This window comes from Pristiophorus japonicus, chromosome 14 (assembly GCF_044704955.1).
Source record: "Pristiophorus japonicus isolate sPriJap1 chromosome 14, sPriJap1.hap1, whole genome shotgun sequence".
NCBI classification, from domain to species: domain Eukaryota; kingdom Metazoa; phylum Chordata; class Chondrichthyes; family Pristiophoridae; genus Pristiophorus; species Pristiophorus japonicus.
In genome coordinates, this window is record NC_091990.1 from 164,305,569 (window position 1) to 164,327,926 (window position 22,358).

Genomic DNA, 22,358 nt, shown 5'->3' on the forward strand with positions numbered 1-22,358 from the left:
GGTCGGGGAAGGAGAGGTCGGGGAAGGAGAGGTCAGAGAAGGAGAGGTCGGGGAAGGAGAGTTCGGGGAAGGAGAGGCCGGGGAAGGAGAGGTTGGGGAAGGAGAGGTCGGGGAAGGAGAAGCCGGGGAAGGAGAGGTCGGGGAAGGAGAGGTCGTTGAAGTAGAGGTCAGAGAAGGAGAGCTCGGGGAAGGAGAGGTCGGGGAAGGAGAGGTCAGAGAAGGAGAGGTCGGGGAAGGAGAGGTCGGGGAAGGAGAGGTCAGAGAAGGAGAGGTCGGGGAAGGAGAGGTCGGGGAAGGAGAGGTCAGAGAAGGAGAGGTCGGGGAAGGAGAGGTCGGGGAAGGAGAGGTCGGGGAAGGAGAGGCCGGGGAAGGAGAGGTTGGGGAAGGAGAGGCCGGGGAAGAAGAGGTCAGAGAAGGAGAGGTCGGGGAAGGAGAGGTCGGGGAAGAAGAGGTCAGAGAAGGAGAGGTCGGGGAAGGAGAGGTCGGGGAAGAAGAGGTCAGAGAAGGAGAGGTCGGGGAAGGAGAGGTTGGGGAAGGAGAGGTCGGGGAAGGAGAGGCCGGGGAAGGAGAGGCCGGGGAAGAAGAGGTCAGAGAAGGAGAGGTCGGGGAAGGAGAGGTCGGGGAAGAAGAGGTCAGAGAAGGAGAGGTCGGGGAAGGAGAGGTTGGGGAAGGAGAGGTCGGGGAAGGAGAGGCCGGGGAAGGAGAGGTCGGGGAAGGAGAGGTCAGAGAAGGAGAGGTCGGGGAAGGAGAGGTCAGGGAAGGAGAGGTCAGAGAAGGAGAGGTCAGGAAAAGAGAGCTCGGGGAAGGAGAGGTCAGAGAATGAGAGGTCGGGGAAGGAGAGGTCGGAGAGGGAGCGCTTGGGGAAAGAGAGGTCGGGGAAGGAGAGGTCGGGTTGGAGAGGTCAGAAAAGGAGAGGTCGGGGAAGAAGAGGTCAGAGAAGGAGAAGTTGGGGAAGGAGAGGTCGGGGAAAGAGAGGTCGGGGAAGGAGAGGTCGGGGAAGGAGAGGTCGGGGAAGGAGAGGTCGGGGAAGGAGAGGTCAGAGAAGGAGAGGTCGGGGAAGGAGAGGTCAGAGAAGGAGAGGTTGGGGAAGGAGAGGTCAGAGAAGGAGAGGTCGGGGAAGGAGAGGTCAGAGAAGGAGAGGTCGGGGAAGGAGAGGTCAGAGAAGGAGAGGTTGGGGAAGGAGAGGTCAGAGAAGGAGAGGTCGGGGAAGGAGAGGCCGGGGAAGAAGAGGTCAGAGAAGGAGAGATCGGAGAAGGAGAGGTCGGGGAAGGAGAGGTCGGGGAAGGAGAGGTCGGAGAGGGAGAGCTTGGGGAAAGAGAGGTCGGGGAAGGAGAGGTCGGGTTGGAGAGGTCAGAAAAGGAGAGGTCGGGGAAGAAGAGGTCAGAGAAGGAGAAGTTGGGGAAGGAGAGGTCGGGGAAAGAGAGGTCGGGGAAGGAGAGGTCGGGGAAGGAGAGGTCGGGGAAAGAGAGGTCGGGGAAGGAGAGGTCGGGGAAAGAGAGGTCGGGGAAGGAGAGGTCGGGGAAGGAGAGGTCGGGGAAGGAGAGGTCGGGGAAGGAGAGGTCGGGGAAAGAGAGGTCGGGGAAGGAGAGGTCGGGGAAGGAGAGGTCGGGGAAGGAGAGGTCCGAGAAGGAGAGGTCGGGGAAGGAGAGGTCGGGGAAGGAGAGGTCCGAGAAGGAGAGGTCGGGGAAGGAGAGGTTGGGGAAGGAGAGGTCAGAGAAGGAGAGGTCGGGGAGGAGAGGTCGGGGAAAGAGGGGTCGGGGAAGGAGAGGTCAGAGAAGGAGAGGTCGGGGAGGAGAGGTCGGGGAAAGAGGGGTCAGAGAAGGAGAGGTCGGGGAAGGAGAGGTCGGGGAAGGAGAGGTCGGGGAAGGAGAGGTCAGAGAAGGAGAGCTCGGGGAAGGAGAGGCCGGGGAAGGAGAGGCCGGGGAAGGAGAGGCCGGGGAAGGAGAGGTCGGGGAAGGAGAGGTCAGAGAAGGAGAGGTCGGGGAAGGAGAGGCCGGGGAAGGAGAGGTCAGAGAAGGAGAGGTCGGGGAAGGAGAGGCCGGGGAAGGAGAGGCCGGGGAAGGAGAGGTCGGGGAAGGAGAGGTCAGAGAAGGAGAGGTCGGGGAAGGAGAGGTCAGGGAAGGAGAGGTCAGGGAAAGAGAGCTCGGGGAAGGAGAGGTCAGAGAAGGAGAGGTCGGGGAAGGAGAGGCAGGGGAAGGAGAGGTCGGGGAAGGAGAGGTCGGGGAAGGAGAGGCCGGGGAAGGAGAGGCCGGGGAAGGAGAGGTCGGGGAAGGAGAGGTCGGGGAAGGAGAGGCAGGGGAAGGAGAGGTCGGGGAAGGAGAGGTCGGGGAAGGAGAGGCCGGGGAAGGAGAGGCCGGGGAAGGAGAGGTCGGGGAAGGAGAGGCAGGGGAAGGAGAGGCAGGGGAAGGGGAGGTCGGGGAAGGAGAGGCCGGGGAAGGAGAGGTCGGGTAAGGAGAGGTCGGGGAAGGAGAGACCGGGGAAGGAGAGGCCGGGGAAGGAGAGGTCAGAGAAGGAGAGGTCGGGGAAGGAGAGGCCGGGGAAGGAGAGGTCGGGGAAGGAGAGGCCGGGGAAGGAGAGGCCGGGGAAGGAGAGGTCAGAGAAGGAGAGGTCGGGGAAGGAGAGGCCGGGAAAGGAGAGGTCGGCGAAGGAGAGGTCAGGGAAAGAGAGCTCGGGGAAGGAGAGGTCAGAGAAGGAGAGGTCAGGGAAAGAGAGGTCGGGGAAGGAGAGGTCGGGGAAGGAGAGGTCGGGGAAGAAGAGGTCAGGGAAGGAGAGGTCGGGGAAGGAGAGGTCGGGGAAGGAGAGGTCGGGGAAGGAGAGGTCAGAGAAGGAGAGGTCAGGGAAGGAGAGGTCAGGGAAAGAGAGCTCGGGGAAGGAGAGGCCGGGGAAGGAGAGGTCGGGGAAGGAGAGGTCGGGGAAGGAGAGGCCGGGGAAGGAGAGGTCAGAGAAGGAGAGGTCGGGGAAGGAGAGGTCAGGGAAGGAGAGGTCAGGGAAAGAGAGCTCGGGGAAGGAGAGGTCAGAGAAGGAGAGGTCAGGGAAAGAGAGCTCGGGGAAGGAGAGGTCAGAGAAGGAGAGGTCGGGGAAGGAGAGGTCGGGGAAGGAGAGGCCGGGGAAGGAGAGGTCGGGGAAGGAGAGGTCGGGGAACGAGAGGTCGGGGAAGGAGAGGTCGGGTAGGAGAGGTCGGGGAAGGAGAGTTCGGGGAAGGAGAGGTCAGAGAAGGAGAGGTCGGGGAAGGAGAGGTCGGGGAAGGAGAGGTCGAAAAGGAGAGGTCGGGGAAGGAGAGGTCGGGGAAGGAGAGGCCGGGGAAGGAGAGGTCGGGGAAGGAGAGGTCGGGGAAGGAGAGGTCGTTGAAGGAGAGGTCAGAGAAGGAGAGCTCGGGGAAGGAGAGGTCGGGGAAGAAGAGGTCAGAGAAGGAGAGGTCGGGGAAGGAGAGGTCGGGGAAGGAGAGGTCAGGGAAGGAGAGGTCGGGGAAGGAGAGGCCGGGGAAGGAGAGGCCGGGGAAGAAAAGGTCAGAGAAGGAGAGGTCGGGGAAGGAGAGGTCGGGGAAGAAGAGGTCAGAGAAGGAGAGGTCGGGGAAGGAGAGGTCGTTGAAGGAGAGGTCAGAGAAGGAGAGCTCGGGGAAGGAGAGGTCGGGAAGGAGAGGTCGGGGAAGGAGAGGCCGGGGAAGAAAAGGTCAGAGAAGGAGAGGTCGGGGAAGGAGAGGTCGGGGAAGAAGAGGTCAGAGAAGGAGAGGTCGGGGAAGGAGAGGTCGGGGAAGGAGAGGTCAGGGAAGGAGAGGTCGATGAAGGAGAGGTCAGGGAAGGAGAGGTCGGTGAAGGAGAGGTCGGTGAAGGAGAGGTCGGGGAAGGAGAGGTCGGGGAAGGAGAGCTCGGGGAAGGAGAGGTCAGAGAAGGAGAGGTCAGGGAAAGAGAGCTCGGGGTAGGAGAGGTCAGAGAAGGAGAGGTCAGGGAAAGAGAGCTCGGGGAAGGTGAGGTCGGGGAAGGAGAGGTCGGGGAAGGAGAGGTCAGGGAAGGAGAGGTCAGAGAAGGAGAGCTCGGGGAAGGAGAGGTCAGGGAAGGAGAGGTCGGGGAAGGAGAGGTCGGGGAAGGAGAGGCCAGGGAAGGAGAGGTCGGGGAAGGAGAGGTCAGAGAAGGAGAGCTCGGGGAAGGAGAGGTCAGGGAAGGAGAGCTCGGGGAAGGAGAGGTCGGTGAAGGAGAGGTCGGGGAAGGAGAGGTCGGGGAAGGAGAGGCCGGGGAAGGAGAGGTCGGGGAAGGAGAGCTCGGGGAAGGAGAGGTCAGAGAAGGAGAGGTCGGTGAAGGAGAGATCGGGGAAGGAGAGGCCGGGGAAGGAGAGCTTGGAGAAAGAGAGCAGAGCCTGGAGCTGCCTATAAGTAGCGCTAGTGACCCGCAGTATTGGGCCCGCTACCAATGCATGCAGTCAATGAACAGCGCGGGTAGCGCTAGCTGCATGTAGCAAATACTTTCAAAATCAGGCAGCAGGATTTAACATTGTCCCTGCATCACATGTTAGTGGCATCACACCAAACCCATGCCCATTTTTGGGGTTATCCAATTTAACCCCCTAGTTTCTCCTAGTATGCTGGGATAGATACCATTCCTCTTGCGGACTATCGGAAGATATCAATCAACTGGTCAGGTGGGCAGAACAGTAGCAAATGGAATTTAATCCGGAGAAGTGTGAGGTAATGCATTTGGGGAGGGCTAACAAGGAAAGGGAATACACATTAAATGGTAGGACACTGAGAAGTGTGAGGAACAAAGGGACCTTGGAGTGCAGGTCCACAGATCCCTGAAAGCAGCAGGCCAGGTAGATAAGGTGGTTAAGAAGGCAGACACAATGCTTGCCTTTATTGGCCGAGGCATAGACTACAAGAGCAGGCAGGTTATGCTAGAACTATATAAAACACTAGTTAGGTCACAGCTGGAGTACTGCATGCAGTTCTGGCCACCGCATTACAGTAAGGATGTGATTGCACTGGAGAGGGTGCAGAGGAGATTTACGAGGATGTTGCCGGGAGTGGAGAATCTAAGCTATGAGGACAGATTGGAAAGGGTTTGTTTTCCTTGGAACAGAGGAGGCTGAGGAGAGACCTCGTTGAGGTGTATAAAATTATGGGGGGCCGACATATATTGGATAGAAAGAGCATATTTTCCTTAGCAGAGGAGTCAACAATCAGGGGGCATAAATTTAAAGTAATTGGTAGAAGGTTTAGAGGGGATTTGAGGGGAAATGTCTTCACGCAGAGGATTGTGGGGGTCTAGAATTCACTGCCTGAAAGGGTGGTAGAGGCAGAAACCCTCACCACATTTAAAAAGTACAGGTATACTTGGATGTGCATTTAAAGAGCCATAACCTACAGAGTTATGGACCTAGGGCTAGAGTTTCCCTAACCTGTTTTTCTGGCGCCCTCAACTGAGGTGCGCCGTTTTTGCCCGTCTCCAAACGCGCCGAAAAAAGACGGTGGTATTCTGGCCGCTCCCCAGCCTCTCCTCAGTGGTGGCGTAGTGTGGCCCAATGGATTGGGGGCGGAGCCAGGTCCCGGCGCTGAAAACAGTGCCGGCTCCTCTGTACATGCGCGCTAGAGTCTGTGTGCATGTGCAGTAGCTCCTGGCAGGCCGAATCTGTGAGTGCGCGCTGCAGTCTGTGTGGGAGGGGCCCGAAGCATGCCGTCCCTAGCTCTGGCCGAATGGGCTCCCTCATTGGCGGCCCGCTGTGTTCTCTAAGGTAGGACTTCTATTTTTTATTTGTCATTTACTGATTGATTTTGGTGCTCTAAGGGCAGGATTCCTTCTATTTTATTTGTTAATTAATTGCTTATTACTTTTTGTGCTTTGTTTGGTGCTTGATGGTGCTTTAAATGTAGTTACTTGCACCGATTCCTTAACTGTAAGGTCTTTCTGTGCGGACAGAAGAGGCAACATATGCTGCCCTACGTTAGTTTGGAGCAATTATTTGCTGGCCAAGCGCCTAAAACAGGGGTAAGTGACTGGGAACGCCGCCTTTTGAAAAAAAAACTGAAACATGGAAACATAGAAAATAGGTGCAGGAGTAGGCCATTTGGCCCTTTGAGCCTGCACCATCATTCAATAAGATCATGGCTGATCATTCATCTTAGTACCCCTTATCCTGCTTTCTCTCCATAACCCTTGACCCGTTTAGCCATAAGGGCCATATCTAACTCTCTCTTGAATATATCCAATGAACTGGCATCAACAATTCTCTGCGGTAAGGAATTCCACAGGTTAACAACTCTCTGAGTGAAGAAGTTTCTCCTCATCTCAATCCTAAATGGCTTACCCCTTATCCTTAGACTGTGTCCCCTGGTTCTGGACTTCCCCAACATCGGGAACATTCTTCCTGCATCTAACCTGTCCGGTCCCGTCAGAATTTTATATGTTTCTATGAGATCCCCTTTCATCCTTCTAAACTCCACTGAATACAGGCCCAGTTGATCCAGTCTCTCCTCATATGTCAGTCCTGCCATCCCGGGAATCAGTCTGGTGAACCTTCACTGTACTTCCTCAATAGCAAGAATGTCCTTCCTCAGATTAGGAGACCAAAACTGAACACAATATTCCAGGTGAGGCCTCACCAAGGCCCTGTACAACTGCAGTAAGACCTTCCTGCTCCTATACTCAAAACCCCTAGCTATGAAGACCAACACCGCCTGCTGTACCTGTATGCCAACTTTCAATGACTGATGAACTATAACACCCAGGTCTTGTTGCATCTCCCCTTTTCCTAATCTGCCACCAATCAGATAATATTCTGCCTTCATGTTTTTGTCCCCAAAGTGGATAACCTCACATTTATCCACATTATACTGCATCAGCCATGCATTTGCCCATTCACCTAACCTGTCCAAGTCACCCTGCAGCCTCTTAGCATCCTCCTCACAGCTCACACCGCCACCCAGTTTAGTGTCATCTGCAAACTTGGAGATATTACACTCAATTCCTTCATCTAAATCATTAATGTATATTGTAAATAGCTGGGGTCCCAACACTGAACCCTGCAGCACTCCACTAGTCACTGCCTGCCATTCCGAAAAGGACCCATTTATCCCGACTCTCTGCTTCCTGTCTGCCAACCAGTTCTCTATCTACGTCAGTACATTACCCCCAATACCATGTGCTTTAATTTTGCACACCAATCTCTTGTGTGGGACCTTGTCAAAAGCCTTTTGAAAGTCCAAATACACCACATCAACAGGTTCTCCCTTGTCCACTCTACTAGTTACACCCTCAAAAAATTCTAGAAGATTTGTCAAGCATGATTTCCCTTTCATAAATCCATGCTGACTTGGACCGATCCTGTCACTGCTTTCCAAATGCGCTGCTATTTCATCTTTAATAATTGATTCCAACATTTTCCCCACCACCGATGTCAGGCTAACCGGTCTATAATTACCCGTTTTCTCTCTTCCTCCTTTTTTAAAAAGATGGGATGAATGGCCTCCTTCCGTGCTGTAAGCTTCTATGATTTTATGATTCTATAATTCTATGTGTTAATCGAACTTACTGTTTTGATTTTAAAGTCCATACACCTGCCTGGATTATTCCCATTAATGGAAGGCACGTTACTATCGTCCCCTACGTGAGTATCTGTTGATTACATCCGTTATTTCGTGCTCCTGCCCTCTTTTATCCCCATTGGCACCTTTATAAGCTTCTCATCTCCTGTCCTCGTGCTGTAAATGTACTGAAAGACTTCCTTACCGAGGGGTTCACCACCTGCAGCTATTCTCATTTCCAATTCCCTCTTTATTCACTCTTTTGGCATGTTTTTGACATTTCAAGTACTCTCCCCTTTTTCTGCAGGCTTTGTGAAATTAATGTTGTCTTTAATTTAATGTTGGATTGTTTTATTAATCTATTCAGGGTCATTCTTTGAGACTATTTTTGCTAATCTTAGGTGTGTAATTGGCTTACTTTCTCCTCAGTATGTCTTTGCACTCTTCACTCATGCCCTTGGAGATGCCGATTTAAAATTTGAAAACCTGAATATTGTTTCACTGCAGTGTTGAATTCCAAATCATGTGGAACGTAAGCATGCAGTTGTCACTATCGCCCAGAGGTGCTGTAACTTCCATTTCAATATACTGTCAGAGTCAGTTAACATTATAGAGCTGAGGTGAGAGTTCATTCTTGTGGCTTCCTTGAAACACTGGGTCATGAAGCTATCATCCATTACACTTACCAATTCTGACTCAAAGTCACTTGGGAAATCCTAACTTGTAACTGGATGAAATGTTCCATTAATACAATCGTCCTGTTTTCACGTTTCACTTTATTTCTTCATCACGTAGTCTGTCCTCCTAATTGTGAGCTGGCGATCTGTAGCAAACCCCTCCAGCTGGATTTTACCAACCTTGGTGGGTCCGTAGCAGGCGACGTCCGGTGATGGGTTCCGGCCCTGCTGCTGGTCGAAACCCACTGTGCAGAATGAGTTTACGTTGATGGGGCTTGTTAAGCCCCGCCCAGTGCCTCTCCCAACCAATTAGAGGAAGCAGGTCTGGTGACGACTTTTGATGACGTGTCATCAGCAGGGTTTCCTTCAAGGGACGATGAACAACTTTAATTTGACATTTGTGCTGGCAGTGTTCTACAGCATTGAGGTGCTGCAAACACTGACAATGACTGCACAGAGGCACAGGGCTGCACCCAGGCTCTTCCATGACTCGCTCCATATGCTTACGGAGAGAGTCAAAGCACGCAGGGAGGTCCTCTTCCCTTCCCATGGATGGAAGACACCTCCCCAGGAGACCAAGACAGCCTGGTTGCACATTGCAGAGGAGGGCACAAGCAGGGATGTAGTCAGGAGGACCTGGGTGCAGTGCCGCAAACGGTTCAATGATCTCAGTAGATCAGAAACGTTAGTACAAAGCCACACTCAACCTCATCCTGCTGTGCCTCTCATCACATCCCCATCACTCTGCCTTCCCTACCCTACGCCTGCACATCCTTACTCACACCCATCCCTCTCTATCTACATTATCACATCCCCATTTCACTAGCCAACCCTCACACTCACAATCATCCTAGTGGAAACATATCAACTAGCAACACACAAGGGTAGGCACTTGGGTGTTTTATGCAATGTTCATGTAAGGTTTCTGTTAATGTGGTGTCAAACATTGAAATCTTTATTTTCAACACTCTGCATTCTTGGACAGATTTGTGTGCACCTTTGGAAATGGCTCAGTGAGTTGCAGTGAATGGTGAAACATAATGGTACCCCCACCCTGCAATGATGATGAGTATGAAAGGATTGGCTTGGGCATTGTAGGGATGCTTTATGGTGCTGGTGTGGGGTGATGCCAACCTGGTGCATCATGTGGCAGCCAGGGTGTACAGCGTCAAGTGACGGAAATATGGCTGTGGTGAGGCCATCCTTCTTGCAACTCACACCGCCACCCAGCTTAGTGACATCTGCAAATATTACATTCAATTCCTTCATCTAAATCATTGATGCGTATTGTAAATAGCTGGGGTCCCAGCATGGAGCTCTGCGGCACTCCACTAGTCACTGCCTGCCATTCTGAAAAGGACCCTTTTATCCAGACTCTCTGTTTCCTGTCTGCCAACCAGTTCTCTATCCATGTCAATACATTATACCCCCAATACCATGTGCTTTAATTTTGCACACCAATCTCTTGTGTGGAACCTTGTCAAAAGCCTTTTGAAAGTCCAACTATATCACATCCACTGGTTTGTCCTTGTCCACTCTACTAGTTACATCCTCAAAAAATTCTAGAAGATTTGTCAAGCATGATTTTCCTTTCATAAATCCATGCTGACTTGGATCGATCCTGTCACTGCTTTCCAAATGCGATGCTATTTCATCTTTAATAATTGATTCCAACATTTTCCCCACTACTGATGTCAGGCTAACCGGTCTATAATTATCCGTTTTCTCTCTCCCCTCCTTTTTTAAACAGTGGTGTTACATTGGCTACCCTCCAGTCCATAGCAACTGATCCAGAGTCGATAGACTGTTGGAAAATGATCACCAATGCATCCACTATTTCTATGGCCATTTCCTTAAGTAATCATAGGCAGTCCCTCGTATCGAGGATGACTTGCTTCCACGCCAAAAATGGATGAGTTCATAGGTTTTTCAATGAAGGACCTAATATTCCAGATCCTGAACTACATCCTGAAGGGTGGGAGATGCCTGTGCGTGGATTTTTTTAACGTGTGGTGACCGTTGCACATCAGCCACCACACGGGCTTGACAGAGCTCGGTCTTGGTCCAGTGGCAAGGATTAACCAAGACGACTGGAGACCTGCTCTGTTGCACGGACCTAGTGCGCACACATATCGCAGTGTGGGCTGGCCCGTGTTGCCCCTGGGCCCTCGCCTCTCCTGGGCCCCAGTCACTTCCCTCTACGGACTCTTGTCGCTCCTTCGCCCCTCCTGCTGTGCCTGCCCGCACTGCAATCAGTGACCTGGCTTCGTAGCCGTCGCCCTCCTGCAGCAGCACGCGCTGCTCCCTGCAAGTGGTATGCCCCAGCACGCTGCTCCCTCCAATGGCCCCAGCCTGCTGATGGTCTTACAGGCCAGGTCCCCGGCGATTTCATTTCTGTACGGAGCTGAGCACTGCAGAATTGTCAGTAGAGAACCCACATGATGCAGCTGAAGATGGCTGGACTGAGGATACTACTCTGAAATGTTCCGAGTCCCTAATGATTGGCTTCCGATACCCACAACCTTCTTCCTGCCTTCCAGGTATGCCTTCAGCAGTTGGAGGGTTTTCCATTTGACCCTATTTGATTTAGTTTTGCGAGGGCACCTTGGTCCTGTTCTCGCTCAAATGCTAACTTGGAGGTGAAGGCAGCCCCTTTCACCTCTCCTCTGGCAGTCAGCTATTGTGTCTCTGTCGGGATCAAGGCTATGACTGGGTCAGGAGCAACATTCTCTTTAAGCTGCACAGCCACGTGAGCTGGCTTCCCAGTGAAAAACACTGCGCATGCGCGGAGGTTGGAATCGACCTCGCTGCCCAAAGAAAAATTAGGGGAATGTTGGTCAGGAGCTCCATGGTTCTGGAAGAACCCGAATTGATTGTTGGTCTATATATGCCACTTGATGCCACTACTAATAACTCTTTTATCACCTTATTGATCATTTGGAGGAGGCTGATACAATAGTACTTGACTAGATTAGATTTATCCTGTTTTTTGTGGATCGGACATAAACTGGGCAATCTTCCACATTGTTGGATAGAGACCTGCACAATGGCAGTACCAGATTAACTTGGCTCGTGGAGTGGCCAGCTCTCGTATACAGATCTTCAAAGCTGGGATATTGCCAGGGCCTTTATTGTGTTCAGTGCACTCACCCACTTCTTAATATCAGGTGAGTGAATGATCGGCTGGACACTGCCACCTATGATGAGTGGGAATTTTGAGAAGAGGCTAAATAGGATTAGAGCTCTTGCTTTGGGAGCCTCGTGTCTGGCATGCGAATGATGTGGCCTGCCCAGCGGAGCGGATCAAGTGTGGTCAGTGCTTCGATGCTGGGGATGTTGTCCTGGTTGAGGATGCCAAAGGGAATGTTACAGGGACACCCTTAAGGCTTCCCTGAAAAAGTGCAACATCCCCACCGACACCTGGGAGTCCCTGGCCAAAGACCGCCCTAAGTGGAGGAAGTGCATCCGGGAGGGCGCTGAGCACCTCGAGTCTCATCGCCGAGAGCATGCAGAAAGCAAGAGCAGGCAGCGGAAGGAGCGTGCGGCAAACCAGTCCCACCCACCCCTTCCCTCAACGACTATTTGTCCCACCTGTGACAGGGACTGTGGTTCTTGTATTGGACTGTTCAGCCACCTAAGGACTCATTTTAAGAGTGGAAACAAGTCTTCCTCAATTCTGAGGGACTGCCTATGATGATGATGAAGTTGGATTGTCCGCTCTGCATTTTTGGCTGAAGTGCTTGCAAACATTTCCGCCTAATCTTATCTCTGTAATGCACAATCTTACGCTCGCTTGTTGGGCTTCGCTATAGTTCAGGATGGGGATGATCACTAAGCCTCCTTTGTCTCCCATTGGTTGCATAATTGTAAATCACCATTCTCAACTGAATGTGGTGGGGCTCGAGAACTTTGCTGTGACTCGTAGGTGGTGGTACTACATTGGTCTGCCTTCGGCCTGCTGCTTTTGATATTTAGCATGCAGATAGATCTGTAGCTGCAGTAGATTGTGTATTACAGCGATTAGTGATTATTCAGTGCAGTATATCAATATAATCAGTGATCACCAGTGCAATCTGTTATAATAATCAATGAGCACCCAATACAATGTATTATACCAATAAATGAGCACCCCATGTAAAGTAGTTGATGATCACCCAGTACAAAGGATCGGAGTCACAAATGAAAGATCTTGCATCTATGTAGTGCCTTTCATGTTCTCTGTATGTTGTAAAGCATGTCATAGTCAATTAACTCATTTTGAAGTGCAGTCACTGTTATGTAGGCAAATGTGACCGCCAATTTTGTACAGAGCAAAGCCCGCAGACCACAAATGAGATAAATAATCAGTTACTCTTTGGCGGATGTGGACGGATAAATGTTGGTCAGGATACCTCTCTTGCTCTTTATCAAATAGAGATTGTGGGAGATTTTAGAGCCATCTGAACAAGATTCATCTGACAGAGGGCACCTCCTACAGTATAGCACTCCCTCGGTGCTGCACTGAAATGTAACAAGAGGTCTACCATTGAGCTAAGATGACACACACAGTGATTCACTAGAATAGTGTGCTCCAGTAATCACTGATCAGTATATTGCCTAGCACAGTTTATTCCAGCAGTTATTGATCAACCACTAGAGTGCATTACAGAGACTGTGATGATTTGCATTGATCAGTGATTGTCCAGAGAATGTCAGCCTCACGTGGCAGATTGTTTCCCCGGTGCCAGGGTAAAAGAAATCATGGAATGGATGAAGAACATTCTGCTAGCAGAGGGGGAACAGCCAGAAGTCGTGGTACATGTTGGAACCAACGACTTAGGAATGGAAAGGATTGTGGTCCTGCAGCCAAAGTTTCAAGAACTAAGGATGAAATTAAAGAGCAAGACCCCAAAGGTAGTAATCTCTAGATCACTGCCAGTGCCATGTGCTGGTGAGTATAGGTAGAGTAAGATAAGGCAGGTTAATACATGGCTGGAGAAAAGGTGCAGGAAAGAAGGCTTCAGATTCAGTATTGAGACCTAGGTTCGGAGGGACCTGTACAAGATGAACGAGTTGCTCCTCAATAGGGCTGGAACCAATGTTCTTGTGGTGAGGTTAACTAGTGGTGATGGAGGGAGGGACATCAGAATGGAGCATTACAGAGGAGAAACACACTGCTCAGAGGACTGGTGGAGACAAACAACATTAAAATAAAGAGTAGTTCAGAAATAGGAGCAATCAGACAGGGGGAAATGAGAGGCAGTCCAGGATGGGTTTGGAGTGCAGTACAGCATGGCAGTACGGTTAGCAAGCTGCAGGCACAAATTGCCACATGAGAACATAATGTAATGGCAGTTACAGAGACGTGGCTCAAATCAAGGAGAGGATTGTGAACTAATATACCTGGCTACAAAGTACTCAGGAAAGGTACAAAAAGTAGGGGGGGGGTCAGTTGAGATCAAAGATACTGTTACGACACTGGAAAGGGATGATGTACTTGAAGGTTCAAAGACAGAATCTATTTGGGTAGAATTAATGAACAATAGATGTTACCATGATTGGTGTATACTATAGGCCACCAAATAGTGGGAGGGAGATAAGGAGCAAATATGCAAGGGCATTTCAGAAAAATGCAAGAATTATGTGATGATAGGAGACTTCAATTATCCCAATACAGACTGGGAAAATAACACTGTGAAGGGTGAAGAGGGGGAGTAACTCCTGAAACGTATACAGTGAACTTGTTCAGTATGTTTCCAGCCCAATGGGGATGGAAGCAGCGCTGCATCTAGTTCTGGGAAATAAAGTGGGACAAGTGAGTCATGTTTCAGTGGGGGAGCATTTGGGAAACAGTGTTCAAAATATTATTAGGTTTAGAGTAGTTATGGAATTATGGAGTTCCCTGGATGACTAAAGATTAGAGGTTAAAATTAAACAGAAAAAGGCTCATGATAAATGTCAGGCTCATTATACAGCAGAGAACAAAGCTGGGTACAGAGAGTACAGAGGACAGCGGAAAATGAAAGTACAAAGGCTAAAGAGAGAGTATGAGCATAGATTAGCAGGTAACATAAAAGGAATCTAAAAATCTTTTATAAACATATAAAAGCATAGCCAAAAAAAAGGTGGGTTTGATTAGGGATCACAGAGATCTTCTAGTGGAGGCAGAGAGCATGACTGAGGTATTAAATGTGTACATTGCATCTGTCTTCACTAAAGACGAGGATGCTGCCAATGTCACAGTAAAGGTGGAGATAGGAGAGAAATTGGATCGGATAAAAATAGATAATAAAGAGGTACTTAAAATGTTGTCAGCGCTCAAAGTAGAAAGGTCACCTTTCAGATATAGAAACATATAACATATAAATTAGGTGCAGGAGTAGGCCATTCGGACCTTCGAGCCTGCACCACCATTCAATAAGATCATGGCTGATCATTCAACCTCAGTACCCCTTTCCTGCTTTCTCTCCATACCCCTTCATCCCTTTAGCCGTAAGAGCCATATCATACTCCCTTTTGAATATATCTAACGAACTGGCCTCAACAACTCTCTGCGGTAGAAAATTCCACAGGTTAACAACTCTCTGAGTGAAGAAGTCTCTCCTCATCTCAGTCCTAAATGGCTTACCCCTTATCCTTAGACTGTGACCCCTGGTTCTGGACTTCCCCAACATCGGGAACATTCTTCCTGCATTTAACCTGTCCAATCCCGTCAGAATTTTATATGTTTCTATGAGATTCCCTCTCATTCTTCTAAACTCCAGTGAATACAGGCCCAGTCAATCCAGTCTCTCCTCATATATCAGTCCTGCCATCCCGGGAATCAGTCTGGCGAACCTTCGCTGCACTCCCTCAATAGCAAGAACGTCCTTCCTCAGATTAGGAGACCAAAACTGAACACAATATTCCAGGTGAGGCCTCACCAAGGCTCTATACAACTGCAGTAAGACCTCCCTGCTCCTATACTCAAAATCCCTAGCTATGAAGGCCAACATACCATTTGCCTTCTTCACCGCCTGCTGTACCTGCATACCAACCTTCAATGACTGATGTATCATGGCACCCAGTTCTCGATGCACCTCCCCTTTTCCTAATCTGTCACCATTCAGATAATATTCTGTCTTCCTGTTTTTGCCACCAAAGTGGATAACCTCACATTTATCCACATTATACCGCATCTGCCATGCATTTGCCCACTCACCTAACCTGTCCAGGTCACCCTGCAGCCTCTTAGCATCCTACTCACAGCTCACACCGCCACCCAGCTTAGTGTCATCTGCAAACTTGGAGATATTACATTCAATTCCTTCATCTAAATCATTGATGTATATTGTAAATAGCTGGGGTCCCAGCACTGAACCCTGCGACACCCAACTGGTCACTGCCTGTCATTCTGAAAAGGACCCGTTTATTCCGACTCTCTGTTTCCTGTCTGCCAACCAGTTTTCTATCCATGTCAATGCATTACCCCCAATACCATATGCTTTAATTTTGCACACTAATCTCTTGAATGGGACCTTGTCAAAAGCCTTTTGAAAGTCCAAATACACCACATCCACTGGTTCTCCCTTGTCCACTCTACTAGTTACATCCTCAAAAAATTCTAGAAGATTTGTCAAGCATGATTTCCCTTTCATAAATCCATGCTGACTTGGACCGATCCTGTCACTGCTTTCCAAATGCGCTGCTATTTCATCTTTAATAATTGATTCCAACATTTTCCCCACCACCGATGTCAGGCTAACCGGTGTATAATTCCCTGTTTTCTCTCTCCCTCCTTTTTAAAAAAGATGGGATGAATGGCCATCCTTGACAAAAGAGGTGAGGGGATTTTTTTATCCAGCGAGTTATTATGATCGGGAACGCGCTGCCTGAAAGGATGGTGGAAGCAGATTCACTAGTAACTTTCAAAAAGGAAATGGATAAATACTTGAAGGGGAAAATGTGGAGGGGTATGGGGAAAGGGCAGCGGCGTGGGACTAATTGGATAGCTCTTTGAAAGAATCGGCACAGATACGATGGGCTGAATCGCCATCTTCTATGCTGTATCAATCTATGATTCTATAAAGTAAATTACAGCAATAATTGAGCAAACAGCATAGTGTGTTATAATAAGCAATGATCACCCAGTGCAGTTTAGTTTAGCAAGTGTATAGAGTACAGTAGTTAGGGATCATGTAGTGCAATGTATTACCGCAGTCAGTGATCGCCAGTACACTTTATTGCACTAATGAGTGAGCACCCACTGGAGTTTATTGCAGTTTCAGTAACCAACAGATGCTACAGCAATCAGTGAGAAAGCAGTTTAGTATGTGACAGACATTGATTACCCAATACAATGAAGTGCAGTAATCAATGATCACCAGTACAATGTATTACAGCAATTAATCATCGGCCAGTATTATCGGCAATTACCGACTGAAGTCTAATGGGCTAAAGAGTGAACATGCATTACAATTGTCAGCGATCATCCAGTATACTGTATTACAGCAATCAGTGACCACCCAGTGGAGCTTAGTACAATTATCATTCTATAACCAGCACACGATATTAATACAATCAGTGAACACCTAGTACAGTGCATCACAGCAATCCGTGACCATTCAGTGTAATTATAGGGCCCGGAATTCATCGACTTACCGCCCACTCACCGCCCACTCACCGCCCGCTCACCGCCCACTCACCGCCCACTTACCGCCCACTCACCGCCCGCTCATCGCCCACTTACCGCCCACTCACCGCCCACTTACCGCCCACTCACCGCCCGCTCATCGCCCACTTACCGCCCACTCACCGCCCGCTCATCGCCCGCTCATCGCCCACTCACCGCCCTCTCATCGCCCACTTACCGCCCACTCACCGCCCGCTCATCGCCCGCTCATCGCCCACTTACCGCCCACTCACCGCCCGCTCATCGCCCACTTACCGCCCACTCACCGCGCGCTCATCGCCCACTCACCACCCGCTCACCGCCCGCTCATCGCCCGCTCATCGCCCACTCACCGCCCTCTCATCGCCCACTCACCGCCCGCTCATCGCCCGCTCATCGCCCACTCACCGCCCTCTCATCGCCCACTCACCGCCCACTCACCGCCGACTTACCGCCCACTCACCGCCGACTTACCGCCCACTCACCGCCCACTCACCGCCCACTCACCGCCCACTCACCGCCCTCTCATCGCCCACTCACCGCCCTCTCATCGCCCACTTACCGCCCACTCACCGCCCGCTCATCGCCCGCTCACCGCCCTCTCATCGCCCACTTACCGCCCACTCACCGCCCGCTCATCGCCCGCTCACCGCCCTCTTATCGCCCACTCACCGCCCGCTCATCGCCCACTCACCGCCCGCTCATCGCCCGCTCACCGCCCTCTCATCGCCCACTCACCGCCCACTCATCGCCCGCTCACCGCCCTCTCATCGCCCACTCCCCGCCCGCTCATCGCCCGCTCACCGCCCTCTCATCGCCCATTCCCCGCCCGCTCATCGCCCGCTCACCGCCCGCTCATCGCCCACTCACCGCCCTCTCATCGCCCGCTCACTGCCCTCTCATCGCCCTCTCATCGCCCACTCCCCGCCCGCTCATCGCCCGCTCATCGCCCACTCACCGCCCACTCACCGCCCACTCACCGCCCACTCACCGCCCACTCACCGCCCGCTTACCACCCGCTTACCACCCACTCACCGCCCACTCACCGCCCACTCACCGCCCACTCACCGCCCACTTACTGCCAACTCACCGCCCACTTACCGCCCACTCACCGCCCACTTACCGCCCACTCACCACCCACTTACTGCCAACTCACCGCCCACTTACCGCGCACTCACTGCCCACTCACTGCCCACTCACCGCCAACTCACCGCCCACTCACCGCCCACTTACCGCCCACTCACCACCCACTTACTGCCAACTCACCGCCCACTTACCGCGCACTCACTGCCCACTCACCGCCCACTTACTGCCAACTCACCGCCCACTCACCGCCCACTCACCGCCCACTTACCGCCCACTCACCGCCCACTCACCGCCCACTCACCGCCCACTTACTGCCCACTTACCGCCCACTCACCGCCCACTTACTGCCAACTCACCGCCCACTCACCGCCCACTCACTGCCAACTCACCGCCCACTCACCGCCCACTTACCGCCCACTCACCGCCCACTCACCGCCCACTTACCGCCCACTCACCGCCCACTCACCGCCCACTCACCGCCCACTTACCGCCCACTCACCGCCCACTCACCGCCCACTCACCGCCAACTCACCGCCCACTTACCGCCCACTCACCGCCCACTCACCGCCAACTCACCGCCCACTTACCGCCCACTCACCGCCCACTCACCGCCAACTCACCGCCCACTCACCGCCAACTCACCGCCCACTCACCGCCAACTCACCGCCCACTTACCGCCCACTCACCGCCCACTCACCGCCAACTCACCGCCCACTCACCGCCAACTCACCGCCCACTTACCGCCCACTCACCGCCCACTCACCGCCCACTTACCGCCCACTCACTGCCCACTCACCGCCAACTCACCGCCCACTCACCGCCCGCTCACCGCCCGCTTATCGCCTGCTTACCGCCCACTCAACGCCCGCTTACCGCCCGCTTACCGCCCACTTACTGCCCGCTTACTGCCCGCTTACCGCCCACTTACTGCCCGCTTACCGCCCACTCACCGCCCACTTACCGCCCACTTACCGCCCGCTTACCGCCCACTTACTGCCCGCTTACTGCCCGCTTACCGCCCACTCACCGCCCACTCAACGCCCGCTTACCGCCCGCTTACCGCCCACTTACTGCCCGCTTACTGCCCGCTTACCGCCCACTTACCACTCACTCACCGTCTGCTTACCGCCCACTCACCGCCCACTTACCGCCCACTCACCGCAAACTTACCGCCTGCTTACCGCCCGCTTATCGCCCGCTTACCGCCCGCTTACCGCCCACTTACCGCCCACTTACCACTCACTCACCGTCTGCTTACCGCCCACTCACCGCCCGCTTACCGCCCACTCACCGCCCACTCAACGCCCGCTTACCGCCCGCTTACCGCCCGCTTACCGCCCACTCACCGCCCACTCACCGCCCGCTTACCGCCCACTCACCGCCCACTCAACGCCCGCTTACCGCCCGCTTACCGCCCACTCACCGCCCACTCAACGCCCGCTTACCGCCCGCTTACCGCCCACTCACCACCCACTCACCGCCCGCTTACCGCCCACTCACCGCCCACTCAACGCCCGCTTACCGCCCGCTTACCGCCCGCTTACCGCCCACTCACCACCCACTTACCGCCCACTTACCGCCCACTCACCGCCCACTTACTGCCAACTCACCGCCCACTCACCGCCCACTTACCGCCCACTCACCGCCCACTCACCGCCCACTCACCGCCAACTCACCGCCCACTTACCGCCCACTCACCGCCCACTCACCGCCAACTCACCGCCCACTCACCGCCAACTCACCGCCCACTCACCGCCAACTCACCGCCCACTTACCGCCCACTCACCGCCCACTCACCGCCAACTCACCGCCCACTCACCGCCAACTCACCGCCCACTTACCGCCCACTCACCGCCCACTCACCGCCAACTCACCGCCCACTTACCGCCCACTCACCGCCCACTCACCGCCCACTTACCGCCCACTCACTGCCCACTCACCGCCAACTCACCGCCCGCTCACCGCCCGCTCACCGCCCGCTTATCGCCTGCTTACCGCCCACTCAACGCCCGCTTACCGCCCGCTTACCGCCCACTTACTGCCCGCTTACCGCCCACTCACCGCCCACTCAACGCCCGCTTACCGCCCACTTACTGCCCGCTTACTGCCCGCTTACCGCCCACTTACCACTCACTCACCGTCTGCTTACCGCCCACTCACCGCCCACTTACCGCCCACTCACCGCAAACTTACCGCCTGCTTACCGCCCGCTTATCGCCCGCTTACCGCCCGCTTACCGCCCACTTACCGCCCACTTACCACTCACTCACCGTCTGCTTACCGCCCGCTTACCGCCCGCTTACCGCCCACTCACCGCCCACTCACCGCCCGCTTACCGCCCACTCACCGCCCACTCAACGCCCGCTTACCGCCCGCTTACCGCCCACTCACCGCCCACTCAACGCCCGCTTACCGCCCGCTTACCGCCCACTCACCGCCCGCTTACCGCCTGCTTACCGCCCGCTTACCGCCCACTCACCGCCCACTTACCGCCCACTTACCGCCCACTCACCGCCCACTTACCGCCCACTCACCGCCCACTTACCGCCCACTTACCGCCCACTCACCGCCCACTTACTGCCAACTCACCGCCCACTTACCGCCCACTTACCGCCCACTCACCGCCCACTTACTGCCCGCTTACCGCCCACTTACCGCCCACTTACCACTCACTCACCGTCTGCTTACCGCCCACTCACCGCCCACTTACCGCCCACTCACCGCCCACTTACCGCCCACTTACCGCCCACTCACCGCCCACTTACTGCCAACTCACCGCCCACTTACCGCCCGCTTACCGCCCACTTACCGCCCACTCACCGCAAACTTACCGCCCGCTTACCGCCCACTCACCGCCCACTTACCGCCCACTTACCACTCACTCACCGTCTGCTTACCACTAAAAAATACAAATTTCATCAAAAAACAGGTACATACCACTGACATACCGCCCAGCAGAAGTTTCATGAGTGACACACCGATCGCACATGTAGACCGCTGACATACCGCCGGAACTGCACACTGTCCGGAGACAGTGCTTTCAGTGGATCCTCAGTGGGCGGTATGTACACAGAGCTGACAGGTATAATTGTTTTGCAGAAGTGTGGCATGTTTGATATTACACAGACCTTTATAGTTCGCCACAGTTTGATGTATTTTTAAATTGTTTGTAGTATTTTCTAGTGTTAGCCAATAATGCAGTTTGAATTGCAATATAACCAGAGTCTGAAAGTTGTGTGTGTTCACCAGAGTGATCTTATTTTTTAAATAGTCTAATAAAGTCTTATTTACTCCTTTATTAATGAACTAGTCTCTCTCACCCCCTGCAGTCTCTCTCCCCCCTCCCACCACAGCGATCTCAGGCCGGCAGTCTCTGGTCTGTCGGGGGGTGGAGCTTGACAGCCGCATGCACAGCTCGGGAGCTGAAGATTCCTGAGTCGGAAGGCCTCCTCCGCCCACCGCACTCCCCCCCACCGCACTCTCCCCCCCGCCGCACTCCCCCCACCTGTCGCACTCCCCTCCCACCGCACTCCCCCCCACCACACTCTCCCCCCCGCTGCACTCCCCCCACCTGTCGCACTCCCCTCCCACCGCACTCCCCCCCCGCTGCACTCCCCCCCCGCCGCACTCCCCCTGCCCCGCCCACCGCACTCCCCCCCACCGCACTCCCCCCCCCCGCTGCACTCCCCCCCCCACCGCACTCTCCCCCCCGCCGCACTCCCCCTGCCCCGCCCACCGCACTCCCCCCCACCACACTCCCCCCCCCGCTGCACTCCCCCCACCTGTCGCACTCCCCTCCTACCGCACTCCCCCCCCGCTGCACTCCCCTCCCGCCGCACTCGCCCTGCCCCGCCCACCGCACTCCGCCCACCGCACTCCCCCCCACCACACTCCCCCCCACCACACTCCCCCCCCCCCGCTGCACTCCCCTCCCGCCGCACTCGCCCTGCCCCGCCCACCGCACTCCGCCCACCGCACTCCCCCCCACCACACTCTCCCCCACTGCACTCCCCCCACCTGTCGCACTCCCCCCCCACCACACTCCCCCCCCGCTGCACTCCCCTCCCGCCGCACTCGCCCTGCCCCGCCCACCGCACTCCGCCCACCGCACTCTCCCCCACCACACTCTCCCCCACTGCACTCCCCCCACCTGTCGCACTCCCCCCCCACCACACTCCCCCCCCGCTGCACTCCCCTCCCGCCGCACTCGCCCTGCCCCGCCCACCGCACTCCGCCCACCGCACTCCCCCCCACCACACTCTCCCCCACTGCACTCCCCCCACCTGTCGCACTCCCCCCCCACCACACTCCCCCCCCGCTGCACTCCCCTCCCGCCGCACTCGCCCTGCCCCGCCCACCGCACTCCCCCCCACCACACTCCCCCCCCCCGCTGCACTCCCCCCACCTGTCGTACTCCCCCCCCACCACACTCCCCCCCCCCGCTGCACTCCCCCCA

The 22,358-nt window shown here is 54.2% G+C and overlaps 2 protein-coding genes across 4 annotated transcripts in view; one reads left to right on the plus strand and one right to left on the minus strand.

Annotated features, from left to right (window-relative positions):
- Window positions 1-22,358, minus strand: part of LOC139280191 (voltage-gated potassium channel KCNC1-like) — a 299,640-nt gene that overhangs the window by 43,962 nt on the left and 233,320 nt on the right. The gene's annotated exons all lie outside the window — the stretch shown is intronic.
- LOC139280193 (uncharacterized abhydrolase domain-containing protein DDB_G0269086-like) lies at window positions 210-3,067 on the plus strand (the record flags this gene model as incomplete). The annotated part of the gene is made up of 5 exons (XM_070899776.1): window positions 210-511; window positions 587-886; window positions 931-1,260; window positions 1,350-1,724; window positions 2,803-3,067. Coding segments are annotated over 5 exons (1,572 nt in total), but the record flags the coding sequence as incomplete, so codon positions are not given.